The 13,820-nt window shown below is 47.4% G+C and overlaps 1 protein-coding gene across 1 annotated transcript in view; it reads left to right on the top strand.

Moving 5' to 3' along the window:
* The window catches only part of MYT1 (myelin transcription factor 1), a 34,153-nt gene extending 21,269 nt beyond the window's left edge, over positions 1–12,884 (top strand). Inside the window, exons 13-19 of the mRNA XM_009326895.1 lie at positions 4,102–4,164; positions 4,732–4,815; positions 8,988–9,209; positions 9,804–9,895; positions 10,824–10,927; positions 11,047–11,190; positions 12,649–12,884. Coding sequence (XP_009325170.1) covers positions 4,102–4,164; positions 4,732–4,815; positions 8,988–9,209; positions 9,804–9,895; positions 10,824–10,927; positions 11,047–11,190; positions 12,649–12,789 — 850 coding nt within the window. The 3' untranslated portion in view covers positions 12,790–12,884. The remainder of the gene's footprint in view (positions 1–4,101; positions 4,165–4,731; positions 4,816–8,987; positions 9,210–9,803; positions 9,896–10,823; positions 10,928–11,046; positions 11,191–12,648) is intronic.
* The last annotated feature ends 936 nt before the right edge of the window (positions 12,885–13,820 follow it).

Below are 13,820 nucleotides of genomic sequence, written 5' to 3'. Positions count from 1 at the left end.
GCTTTTGCTTTTCCATCCCCTCCCTTCTCCTTTCAAAGAGCCGATCAAAATCCACCTGCGAGGAGCTCTGGTGGAGCCCAGCCTCCAGCTGCCGCGTTGGGAAGAGTCAGCATCATGGAGCAAGACTTATTTTGGGGAGGGGGGATCACGGAAGCGATCAGAAATAACCCGGACCCCTGGCAGGTTTTCTTTGGGCACTGTAGACATACGCTATTTTCTTTCCCATTTGGCATCCTTTCCCAAGCTCTTGTTTCCCTATTTTGTGCCATAACCCTTTTCATTCAACATTTTTGTATGGCTCTCAAATAATCCAAAGCCTAGATAAAGGCACACGCTTTATTTTTGGGTAGAGACACAGCTGGGAAAATACCACCAGGACTCAGCGAAAAGATGCCAACTCTTTCGGAGAACCTGGGATGCTAATTTTATGCTGAATTTTAGGGGTTGTTAGGGATGCAGTGACAGAGGTTCCTATTCATTTCCATGGGAGTTTGATTTGTGAGGGAATGAAAGAGGGAGCAAGCAAACGCTTGGTGAGGCCAGATCCTGAGCCAGTGGCAGAGGGCTCACAGGCGCACAAATTTCTTTGTTCCCATTTCTGCTCCTGATGGGAGGAACTCAGTCTTCACATTTTCATTCAAATATCTTCCTCTTAATCCTGTTTTCAGCTTTGCTGCTGTCTTCCCAAAGCTCCTCATTTTCACTAGGAGCTTATCCTTCACAAGAAGGTTTCCCAAATTCTCTCTTAGGTTGCCTCCCCTAAAGAAAGGTTTAATAGAAATTGTATTTAAAATTGATGGAGATACTGGAGGGGACTGGAATCCTCCTCCACCCAACCTACATCTTTGGGGAAAAGCTAATTGTGAATTTTTTTTCCAACATCACTTCCATGGAGCCAGCCTATTTTTGGAGGCAGATTCTTCTCTGAGCTCCCTGCTTTGCTGAATCCAGTTTCAGGATTATTTAGACACTGAGATTCATAACTATAACAGAAGAGCCTCTACTGAGAGTAAAACCTCATGGGGGACTTCACATTGCACAGGCTCATCATAAAAGAAATAAATATGTCCTGTGTCCTGTATGCAATCAGTGATGTTTGGAGCCATGGTAAGAATAGTCAAGTCAGGTGGGAGCCCCTTTGGTCATTAAGGTGTTCAGTAAAGCCCCAAATCCCTTTTTGGTGGCCTGGAGGGCAGCGTAGGTCTGGGACTGCTCCGCACCCCACCGTCGATGCGGGTGCTGGTGCCAGGGAAAATGTTCGTTAACTGCCTGCTCCTTATCACAGAGGTGGAAAAAGTAGTGGGATTAGTTGATATTAATAGAATATGCTAGTGGAGGGAAAAGACTCACATGATTAGCGCTAAGTACACTTAATCATGCATTATAGACGATATACATTTTGAAATAACCTCTTAACATAGCTTTGCTGAACTGGTGTTTCTCCAACAGCCTTGAAGAATAGCCCAGTGATCAGGCAATTAGCGTTAAAGATATTAAAAAGTCTCAGGAACAGGCCCATTTCCAGTAAGGGCCCGGAGAAAAAGCAAACGGGGTCATCCCTGAGACGGAGCATCGCGCCGAGACTTGCTGTGCAGCATCCCCTGCTCCCCTTGGGCATCCGATGTCAGCGCTTTTTATCAAAATACTGTCTAAAACAGGAAACTTCTGGCCAAAACAAAGCTTTGTAATGTTATTTCCCAAGGACTGCTTTTTTTTCTACGTCCTGGTGAGGATGGGAGCAGAGCAGGGAGGAAGGGAAGAGGATTTGGAGATATTACAGATAGCGCAGTCATCGCTTTTCACAACTTCAGATAAGACCATGTCAGTGTTTCTATTATAAATTCTATTTCAGGGGTTAATATCCCTGATATAAAAAAAAACAGCTCCAGGCTGGAACATGCAATAAAAGGTCTCTGTCGGTATGATTTGTCTCCAGATAATTAAAAATAAAACTCAAATCACTTCTCTCCCTTTTTTAAAAGTCCTGAAAGGCAAAAGGAGTTTGGTGTTAGTGTTTTCGTAATTTCATCCCACCCTGAAGCTAGAACGACAAAGAAATAGTTTTGCTTTCTATTTTAACAGCATGTAACAGGGAAATGTCACAGTCATCTCCTAAACCTGTAATTTCTAAATGAGTTAGAGAATTTGCACCCTCATTGGGGTCCTGCTGGACGTGTCCCTTCTCTTATTGCACTGGACCTACATGCATTTATGTTTTCCTGAGTTGAGCAGCCGAGCCTTGGTCCTGACTTAGTCTCCCTGTCACCCTTCTGGGACCAGGATGGGTCCCTGCTCTCCTCAGCCTAGGTGAGGTGCCAAATTTTTTTGCCAATGGAGACTCTTCAATGACCCACAATTGCCAAACCCTCCCTCAGAGCTGGTGCAAAGAGGAGGATTTTGATATTTTCTAACAAAAAAAAAAAAAGAGGACTTTTTAAAAGGCCATTTCCCAAGCTGCAGAACTAAAGGCATCTGTGGAAATCATTGCTGCATTGATTCTCAGAGCACCCCAACTATACCATTGCCTAGGTCGGGCATGAGCTTTCCCAAAGGTATTGGCCTCAGGGGCTGCCCGTGCACTGGCATGTGTTGCCCATCAGTTCACCGGGGTGTCCTGGAGACACATCAATCCCTGCTCTGCGGCGGGGTACCAACCAGTGCTACCAAACCAGGCACTGGTGGCTTTAAAAATGGGGATTGAGAAAGCGGGGGCGCAGCAAAATCCTCCCTCAAAGAGAAAGAGCACTCTGCAAGCTTGCGGTCATCCCGTAAGCTTTGCTCGCGCCAGCTTGGAAGCGAGCAGCTGAGCCCCTCCTGCTCGTCCCACGGCCGCACCGTGGATTTCCTCCCCCCTGTACTAATCACTTGACTCAGACAGCCCTGGCTAATTGGCAGGCTGGCGTGCACTTCCTCGGTGAGCACTCCTCACCTCTCTTCCTTGTCCCCATGACAACTTTTATGTCCGCCGCATCACCTACAGCATTTGGAGCAGATCTTTGTGCTCGTGGTACTTCGTATCCCCTCACCTTTCTTCCTTCCGTGCCCTTAATGATGCTGTGCTTAACTCGTGCCATTATCTTCGCTGCCGCTCGGTAGAGCTCGCAGCCCCTGCTAGCCTTTGTGCAGGTTTGTGTGATCACAGAACTATTCTCCAGGCTTTGCTTTCAATCATGTCCCGGAGTGCTGGATGCTTACCTTCAAACCCACGATCATGGCTGCATCTTCAAACACCCCTTTGTAACGGCGGCGGCTGAGGACTGAGGGGCAGATTTTGCACCGAAGCACCAAAAGCTGCTGGTGCACCATGCCTGGTGACCTGGTGATCCCCAGCCCAAGGCCCCGCAGGCAGCTGTCCCCTTGCAGACCCCCCTGTCCCTCGCCCATGGCGTTATGGAAGGAGGAGACCTGAGGTTAACCTAACCTTTTCCCTCCTATTCCTTCATTATTTTCCATCGGAGGCATCAAATGGTTTTGGACTCTGAGGACCCTCCTGGGGTGGGGTGTCTGTTTTCCCTCAGTGAGATTAGCCCCCGTCAAAGCACCCAGAACTGATCTGAGATGTTCTGTTGGGCTTCCTCTTGGTGTTGGCCGAGGTGGCCCCAGAGGAGAAAGCTCGATGGCCAAGTTGTCCAGAGTTGTAGGCTATTTTTCTGGTTTCTTGTCTATGCTTGCATCCAGCCCAATGGCCCTGGATGGTACCTGCCATCTCCTTACGTCTTCCTCAGGAAGACGGACACTGTCCTGGAGGTCTTTTTTTGGCTCCTTTGTTATCATCTTCTGAGCTGTCCCATTCAGGAGGGTGGGGACAGAGGCTGGGACCCACATCCCTCCGCTGGAGAGCAGCTACCTGCCGCACTCCCAACGTCCCCACCTCTTCCCACTGATGTTCCTCTCCACCGCCGACATCATGCAGCGATGCATCAACTTCGGTGTCGTGGATATTACAGACCAGCCCTTGTTCTTACAGAGGGAGAAGGGGCAGGACGAAAAACCTGCTTCTGTGTTGACAGTCCCTAGATTTCTCTTTGAAATGAGCTGTTGCAAAGCGTCGATCCCCTGCTCGCATCCCCAGGCTAATCCGAGCATCCCTTTCCTCCACAGGTGCCCTACTCCTGGTTGTGATGGCTCTGGTCACATAACAGGAAATTATGCATCGCATAGAAGGTAAGATCTCCCTTAAATTATTTTCTCTGTAGCTTCTTTCTGTTTTTTTTCCCCCTGCAGTGGGCAGAGTTGCAAAGTTCTGAATAAAACATTAATGTTACTGACAACTGAAGCCTATTTTCATCTCTTTAATCTGACTTCTCTTTTTTTTTTTTTTTTGATGTTTCCAGCATCTGATTAGAAGCTCCCTTCAACAGAATAAAAGACAAAGGGTCAGATTTTAGCTGATGCAATGTTCCTGTTAATAATGCTACCTATTTATGACTTCTATTATCACTTTAGAGCATTAATAGCAGAGATCTGAGCCTTCTGTTTCAACAATTCCATTAAACATCGCAGGCTGTTAGCAGATATCTTCTTATCTAGACACCATTAATTACTGTCCATCTCCCTCAATTTTTTATTATTTTTTTTTTTCTCCTGACTTCTTCTCGTGATGTGAAGCTGCAAAACGAGAGAGATCAAAAACACTGTGCGAAATTGAAGGGAAAGATGACTGAAGCGGGGGAATAGCAAATGCAGTGATTCTGCCAGTGAGACAGGCCTTTCTTCTCTTTTTAACCACAGTCTGTCAGGCTGCCCTCGTGCCAAGAAAAGTGGGATCAAGATCACCCCGACAAAGGATGATAAAGAAGACCCAGAACTGATGAAGTAAGTCTGGATGAAACTCCCGAGTGGACCCTTTCGCTCAGTCCCCTTTGCCTCGCACAGATTTACGTGGGGGAGCAGCGTCCATCCCGCATCCCCCCTCGCTCGTGCTGCTCGGAGCATCGCCTGCCCGCGCTGGAGCGGGCGCTGCCAAAGCTCTTCTGCTGGTTTCCAGGGAATTCTGCAATCCCAAAAATGGTGTTGCAATTTTGAAATTTGATGGGAAAATTGGGTGGTGGGGAGGTAATGGTGTATTTTTTCTTACTGGTTTTTGCAGATGTGAAAGGTAGGTTGGTAGGGCACGAACAGTTCCTCTCCTACCCGTGCTTTATATAATTCCTAAAAAAACCCACCAGTGTTGTAAATGAGGGTAAGACCCCACAGGTAAGCAAAATGTTGCAGATTTTTGGGCATTAGTGGGCAGGCGAGGGGTGCTGGAGGGCTCGCTTAACTCCCAGGAACACGGTAGAAATAGAAACTATCCAGCACTGAGTCGGGTCAGGATCCGGTAACCCCGAATAAGACATGTTTTGTAGAGTCTTTGCCATGGCTGAATATTCAAAGCGAACAGAAGAAGCCTTTCTCTGCTGCCTCGGGCTGAATTTTTCAGAACATCCCAGGGGCTTTATTCCTACTGGGAACAGAGATTTTAAATCTCTTAGTCTGCCTCGGGAGCTTTCATTTGCTGTGAAATCCATTTGTCCTGAATTTTAGCAAGGCTGAGCATCACGGGCTCGGCGTCCAGGGCCTGACGCGAGGTTCGGAGTCTGTGTCTCGACCCCTCACGCAACTACAGGACGTCAAAGCCTTTACAGCAGGGCTGGGGCCAGCACTGACTCCAGCATCCTATTTTTTGTTAACGCAGAGCATCCCCAGCCTTTCTGGAGACTGTCCACTCACCCAGCAAGCGCAGGTGGAGGGGGTTAAAGAGAAAGGTGGAAAAACTTATCAAGCGCCTCCAAGAGTTTCCGGATGCCCATGAGCGCTAGCATTTCTGGCCAAACCCCTTTGGCTCAGCAGACTGTCCCCAAATGCATCTTTTTTTCCCCCATTTTAGCCCTAGGGCAGGTCTTGTCCTTGCAGAAGAGCAGAGGTGAATTACCTTTCCCTGGAGCAGAGGCTGTGCCAGAGCGGGAACAAGTGGGTGCGGAAGAGCCCGGTGGAGGCTGCGGGAAACCAGGATGCGTGAGCTCAGGGAAGGACCTTTAAGAAAGAGATGATATTTGAGCCATCTGCTCTGTTTTTACTCCTCAGTCTACAGGAAGGAAAGCCTCCTAGTTAAATGAGCCGTGTGATAATTAGCTTGAGTTAGCAGAGTTTATTAAAAATTAAGCAACCTGCTCGAGAATCTGTGGGAAAAAATCTTTTTTTGGCTCAAATACACTGAATTGCTGGTGGCGTTGTAATGCTGTGCCATTAACCAGTGACACAGCGAAGGAAAGGACAAGCAGCAAATGCTGTCGTGCAACTGCCGGCTGTTGCATGTTTGCTTCTTTTACCGCAGTCGGAGGCCCCTGGTTGGGAGGTCGCCCCTCTCCACGTTTTCCCCAGGGACACGGACCCTGCGGGGCTGGGGAAGCCGTGGCTTTGCTCACCCTTGCCTGCCCCGTTCGGGGCCGGGACCGGTCGGTGATGTGCCAAGCGGCTCCCCCAGCGCGGTTTCTTGGCAAATATATTGCTTCCCAGTGCAAGGAGAAAGGGGCTTTTATATGGCTGTTTTGTCGTGGTGCAGCTGGCGCTTGTACAGGAACGCGGGACGAGCTGTCAGGCATCCCCAGCAGGACAACGGTCCCCCCTGGTATCCTCACCAGGGGTTGGGTCTCTCCTAGTCCACCTAAAGGTGCAGACGCTGGGAAGCTAAAGTGGCAACAAATGGGGTTGGAGCATCACCAGAGCTGGGATTTTCTGACTCCTACAAAGCTGACGTTGTCCACCCCCGGGCTGGCCTTGGAGGCTCGTTGTGGCTCTGCTGCACTGTCTTCGGCGGGCCCGTGGGTGCAGGCGCAGTCAGTGCCAGGTGGGCACGAGGGTCTCCACGGCATGAGGGCATGAAGGCATTCCCCAACGTCCCGCGGCACGGGCAGCAACCCCCGCTCCTCCAGTACACCCAGGAGGAGCAGAAGCTCCTCTGAGATGTGCAAAACAACACGGTACAACAATCCCTTCCCCGCTGCCTTCCCCCAGCCCTTGGAAAGCTTGTGTTCTGCCTCCCACAGCAAGGTGCGCCCGGTGCGGCTTTGCATTAAGGAGCTTTCGCTCTAAATCCATCCTCCGTCTGCACCGAGCGCCACTTGGAACCCAGCCGAGTTTTGCACATCGCCACCGAGGAGAAAGTCATTTAGTCCCTGTTGGTTTTGCTGTTCATCCTTCAAGTAATTTGCTACAGACATGATTGAACAGATCACCTCAACCTTCAGCCCAGCCCTGGCATAAAGTGGAAGCATCCACGGCTGCCTAATTGATCAAACACTACTGGTGCCTCTGTTAAATAATAATCATTTAAAAAAAAATAATTTAAAAAATGTCCAAACCAGCTGTTTTGCACAATAAGGCTCCGGTTTATTTTTTAACAATGAAAATGTAATGAAAGTTAAATTAACAGCCTAAAATATGTAACGGTTGGGCCGTAATGGCTGCATACTAAATGCTGGGGTTAGTCTCTTTCTCTCTCATGCTTCGCCCCCCCCCGCTCCTTTTCCTCCTGAGGATTCAGTAATTTGCTCGTGATCATATAAAAGCAATGATGTTATGAATTTACTGAGGATCCTGCTGGCAGGGATATTATAAGTGAATTGTGCTGCATTTGCAGCTGATTAAAATCGAGATCAGCATTTTTCAAATTATCTTGGGAAAAGGCTGGGTGTACAGCTCCCCCCGTCTGCTGTCATCTCCCTTTTGTACGAAATATAAACAATCAGGGTAATCATTTCTGCGGTGAAACGCAGCTTGCGATTTTCAGGAGCAGGTCAGCGGATATTTTGCTGGGGAAACTTAAATCCCTAATTGCTTTCAAACCGAGGACACGGGGTTAATTTTGCCATTTCTTACCTACTTTTCCTCCCACCCCTCCTTTTTTAGAGTAGCCTCCCTTGAGTAATAAACTTTTAACTGTATTTATAATTGACTAGCATCTTTAAACAAACCACAGCAGAAACCTTAATAGATACACCGGCCTTTGTCGAACGGCTGAATTTAGTGAGTATGCCGTTAGGCGGGGAGTTTGTGAGCAGGGAGGAAGGAGGTGCCTATTAGAGAGGCACTCAGCCTCTTGGCAATTAGCACAAGTTGTGTCAGTGCTTCCATGATGCCCCTCGCAGCTCCTGTGTGCTTTAACCGGCCATAAACGGCGGCAGAAGCACGGGGGCGGGAGGGCTCGTGCACCGCCTTGACGATAATTCCCACTTTTATCCCTTTGCGAGCGCAGGTTGATCTCTTGATAGCTGCGGGATGTGAACCAGGAGGAGGAGGAGGCAAGCGAGGCTGTGCCGCGGCTGCAGGCTGAGCGGTGCCGCAGGGTTTATTTGTCCTGTCTGATGGGGTACGGACTTGGAAACCCCTCGGTTGCCCTCCTTGCAGGAGCAGGTTTGCAGCTTTTCAGTGCACAGGTTGCAGCCCGACCGGCTCCCGGGTCAGGGACTGGTTCACAAGGAAGGGTTGTGTCCCCATGGGTACAGACAGTGCTCCTAGATCGCGTTGACCGTGCTAGTGTAGGGTGATAAAGTTGATGACCCTGGGTTCCTCTGCAGTAACACCGGGCAGAGCTGGGTGTAAATTTGTGATGGTTCGGTGCGAGCGTGTCAGCCTTGAGGTAACGTTGGGATCCCACGTCAGGCCGCCCTACCTGCCATCTTTGCCCTCAATGAGGCACCAAACATACGGTTTGGGACACCACTGGGACCTGCTTTTGCTGCAAGTGTAAGTGTGATGTGACCTCCACAGTCTTTCCCTCTTGCAGGATTTACCTTGGTTCTCTTTTGCTCTCTTGAAAGGGCAGTCATAGCTCTTAATTTCCGATCTGCCATTTCCATCAACTAAGCATCTACCCCATAAAGTCCAGATGAGATCCCTAAATGCGAATGCTCTCTTCCCAGGCTTCCTCGTTCCTGCTCATCCCTAATTTCCTTATGTCCCTCTTCATTCCCGTGCTATAATTTTTGGTAATTCCCTGTGCCCAGGTGTCCGGTTCCTGGCTGCGTTGGGCTCGGACACATCAGCGGCAAATATGCCTCTCACCGGAGCGCATCAGGGTGCCCTCTCGCAGCCCGCAGGCAGAAGGAAGGATCGCTCAATGGGTCCTCATTTTCCTGGAAGTCGTTGAAGAATGAAGGCCCAACCTGTCCTACGCCGGGCTGCGACGGCTCTGGCCATGCCAACGGGAGCTTCCTCACTCACAGAAGGTAAATCGCAGGGTTGAAATCACTGGGAGCGTGGCAACATTGCCATGGACTAACCTACCTGCCTGTAGATGCTCCTTGAGCATGGTTCAGCTCTTCATGCAAGGCTCAATAGCTGGTGCTTTTGATGCTGACCTCAGTCAGGTTGCTCCAAGGTTGGACCTTTCTGCGCGGAAGAAAATGCTAACTAACAATATGTGAGTTATTTTAATATTGCAATGGTGAGATGGGGATTGAGTAAAATCATGAAAATTGATAATATAACGTCCTTCCATGAGCAAGGCAGAACAGGACCCACCCCAAATGGGGGATCTGACACCCCAACCAGCCAGACTTGTCTCACCTTCCTCACCTGTCATGCCCTCTCTTTTACGAAACAATGTGGTTTTTAATCTTTGTTCAGAGAAAATTGCTCTCGCGTTATAAATGGGGAGGTTTGTGGCATTATTCATAAAGCAATTTCCTCTGTACCGTAAAAAGCTTTTAGAAGAACTGTCTCGCAGCATGAACTCCACCAAATGGTACGTGCTCTTGTTGGGAACATAAGCACCTAGAAATACTGAGAGTTTATGAAACCCCTTTTTACTTGCTTTTCAGTTTGTCAGGGTGTCCAAGAGCTACTTTTGCTGGGAAGAAAGGAAAACTCTCAGGGGATGAAATTCTCAACACAAAGTTCAAGACCAGCGATGGTAAGGATTTTCACTCCTTCTGCTTTGCAGGTGCGTCGGGGTATTGAGCCCGTATATCTTTTTCTTTGCAGACTGGAGAGGTTTCAACACAGAAATCTGGCCTCAGATTTGCAAGCTTATCATGTGCTATGAGCACCCATTTCTTGGGTTGCCTGGGTATCGGGGTGGCATGATACCGGCACCGCTCCCCAAGTGACGTACTGCGAGGGAGCAGGTGAAACGATAAAGAAGGCGTTTCCATGGTGAAATTCCAGGCAAAAAGAATTAATGCTGAAATTGAGATTTTTTTTTTTTTTTAAATATTCACTGGCATTTTTACAAATCACTTGCAGTCATTCAGCGATTTTCACCTATTCAGGGCTTTTAATCCTGCAGATATTTCTGGATGTGGAATTTTGTTAGCTATGGCAGTTTGCTTTTCCAGTGCTATTACTGAGGTTTCTGTGGTATTTGACAAGGTTCAGGCATTTGACTTGAATACTTATATAGTTTGGAATCTATAAATACCCGCACTCTTCTAGAAATATTGCTTTATTTTATGAACCTCGTAATTTCTAATCAAGACATGCATTAGTTTTTTAAATGTCATCTTCCCAAACTCAGGACTGGACAGAGTGACCTGAGTTTTCAGGGCAATCAACCTTGCAGGGTGCGTGGAGGTGCTGGACTCCAACCGCTATGCTGTCGTTGGCTTTTGCATTTACATATTGACCTATAAAGTACCATTGAACCATGATGCTAAAAACCTTACTAAAAAACTAAAAATAAAGCAGGTGAGATGTGCATCCCGTTTAGAGGACGTAAAAAGCAAAGGCAAGGACTTTGTGAGTGGTGATGTCCACGCAACAGGATGGGCTCAGCAGAAAGCTCAACATTTTTGCTTATCCCGCAAGCGCTTGCTGACTGCCCGTGACCTTCTCTCCCACAGTTCTGGAGAACGATGAAGAGATCAAGCAGCTGAACAAGGAGATCAGTGAGCTGAACGAATCCAACTCGGAGATGGAAGCCGCCATGGTGAAACTGCAGTCGCAGGTTTGTGTGCTTTGGACGGGCATCCAAGCCTGTGGATGCACGGCCAAGCCCCTTGCATGGGTGGTGGTGGGTGCCGTCGCGTGAGGGTTGGTAACCCCGCCATGCGCCTTGCTCTGCAGATCTCCACCATGGAGAAGAACCTGAAGAACATTGAGGAGGAGAACAAAATCATAGAGGAGCAAAATGAAGCCCTGTTCCTGGAGCTCTCAGGGTTGAGCCAGGCTCTAATCCAAAGTCTTGCCAATATCCGCCTTCCGCACATGGTAAGAAACTTTGACAAGCGCTCGCCCCAGCCAGTGTGATCGAGAGAGCCGTGCCAAACCCAATTCACGATAAGGCTTATGTACAATTAAAGAGTGGGAGAATTTCTCTATATACACCTACGTGTCCTTTATAAGATCAGTATTCTTGCCTTATCTCTGAAGCTTGCATTATATCTCCCTTTTGTTGTCATTTTCTGCTGATCTCCCTTTGTATCTATTGTTCTGTCTCATTACATCTGGGAGCATTATCACAAAATAGGAAACTTTATCAAGGGCACCCAGCGCCTTTTAGGCTAAGACAGCACAAGCAGAGATCAGGAGGGATTGGATTTCAACGTCAGAAAGATCTTACAGCTCCTATTATAATGCAGGTAGTTTCAATTCAGTTTTGAATAGCTGGCAGCCAAAGAATAGCATTCTTAAAGAGAGTGTATTTTGTTTAATTTAACAAGGTCTAACAGCCCACAGCATGTTACACAGAGTTACTGCAAAATGAAAAGACTGCATTAAAATAGTAAAACCACAAAAGGCTATTAATTACCTTCTCTCTATTCCCAGGAATGTAATTACTGTTGTCAAAACCAGGTGTGTGGAGGGGGGGCTCGTGTTGTTGGGGAAGCTGTCCTCTTACAACTCATAAAGACCATCGCAGTGATCATAGGAATGAGCTTTTGATTTATTTTTTCTGCCATCAGTTTTTTTGGGAATCCTTTTCATTGGGGTTTGTATTTAATTTCAGGCTGGTTGGAGAGAAGCCATCCTCCAGCAGAGCAGTTTTGGATAGTATTCACCCAGCTGCCTAACTGGCAGAAAACCGCTCGCTGAGTGCTTTTCTGTGAAGTATTTGACACATAAAGGTCAAATAAACTGTTCAGCAAATATTTTTTCAAGGTTTCAGGCAATTCCAATTAAATAATGCCCACGAGACTTGTATGCTCATTTTATTCCTGTTCTTTTTCTTCCTTCTCCCTTTCTTTTTCCCCCATTAACTCCAAGTTAGATATTTGCAAGGTTTCCACGATGCCCCTCAAAAGCAAAAGCTGTACTGCAGCAGCGTGCTGGTGGGGGCAGATGTGAGCCCAAGGTGACCGGGCTCCTGTCCTAACTTTGCCTTTGATTCCGTCCGCGATGCTTCAGCAGTCCCTGCCTCCTCTCGTCCTCCAGCCCTTCATTTCCATGGCTTAATTCAGCCTCAAGCCTGTCAAACTGCCTGCACACGCTTAACCTGATGCTGTTAATAGTTCCACGAGGCCAGTGCATAAAATTAAGGACCCAGTTAAGATCTGGCAGGTTCAGGGGTTGCACAAAGAGGTTCCCATACACACAACACCGTGGACAAAAAGGGTCCGACGTGGAAACCTTTGGCCGTTGGTACATACAGACGATTAATTGCAAAGAAACATCTCAGCCTCTTCCTGCTCTACTACTAACACTTTTATTTGGCTTTTTTGGCTGCAGGAGCCAATTAGTGAGCAGAACTTTGATGCATACGTGAACACGCTGACTGACATGTACACCAACCAGGAGTGCTACCAGAACCCGGAGAACAAGGACCTGCTGGAGAGCATCAAGCAAGCCGTCAAGGGCATCCAGGTTTAGCGCTGGGATGGAGACGAGCAAGTGAACAGACTGTAAGATGGAACTTTCCCTCCAAGTATTCAGGTTTACAAGTTAGAAAACTTGTTTAATGAATGGAAAAAAAAAAAAAAAAGAAAAAAAAGGACCAAAATGTAACCAAGAGGCCATTTCTGAGACGTGGAACTGACCGAACTCAATGTTCTCGTTTACTTAACTTTGGACCTTCTTGACAAAAGTGGGATTTTTCTACCTGGACCACGAGGTAGATCAGGATGGAAGGTTAAATTCTCCAGTAGGCTGTGGGGCTCGGTAGCTGGTGAAGAGCAGGCATCTTTCATGAGTTGCCATGCTCTTGCAGAATTGATCCAAGAGTTAAAACGTTACAAAAACAGGGTCTTGTCTGATCCAAGACTAGCGTATGACTGGCTTAAACGCTCATGTTGTCTATGGTTGTATGTCCAGATCACCTACTCACACATGAATTATGTTCTATGTTGCTACAAGTGCTGGAGCTGCAAGCTACCTGTAAATCTGAACCTGTGCTGGGCCTCCCAACCCCGAGGTGTTCAGATATCCACTGGGCATGGGAACTCTGAAGTATTATAAAGTAGCTTATTTTTATTTTCTGAAAGAAATCTGAAGAGCAGTTCTGGATCTCCAGTGGAAAGCGCAATGGAAAAAAGGTTCTCAGGGAAGCTTTTGGAGTTTGCAACTACAGTATTCCTTTGTCTGTCTTAAATATGAGAATAGCTATTATGAATAGGCCAATACCAGATATTTCATACAGAAGAATTCTTAATGTGTCATGGTCCGGTGTATATGATTTTTTAGAAGTCTGTTTGATGACAGTTCTGGTTCTTTTCATTATTGTGATCATCCTTACAGTGGCGCAGTACTGCCAGTCCAGAGATCATACATCAATGCCAGAGAACGTTTGAGATTGCGATGAACAACAAAAAAAAAAAAACAAAAAAGAAACAAAAACCAACAAAAAGAGAGATGTTAATTAATGGCCAGCAAAGTGCTTACCTACCATGAATCGGTGGTTGATT

This window comes from Pygoscelis adeliae, unplaced genomic scaffold (genome assembly GCF_000699105.1).
Source record: "Pygoscelis adeliae isolate BGI_AS28 unplaced genomic scaffold, ASM69910v1 Scaffold286, whole genome shotgun sequence".
In the NCBI taxonomy this organism is placed as follows: domain Eukaryota; kingdom Metazoa; phylum Chordata; class Aves; order Sphenisciformes; family Spheniscidae; genus Pygoscelis; species Pygoscelis adeliae.
Note: the sequence above shows the minus strand (reverse complement) of the source record. Positions and strands in the feature narration are given on the sequence as shown.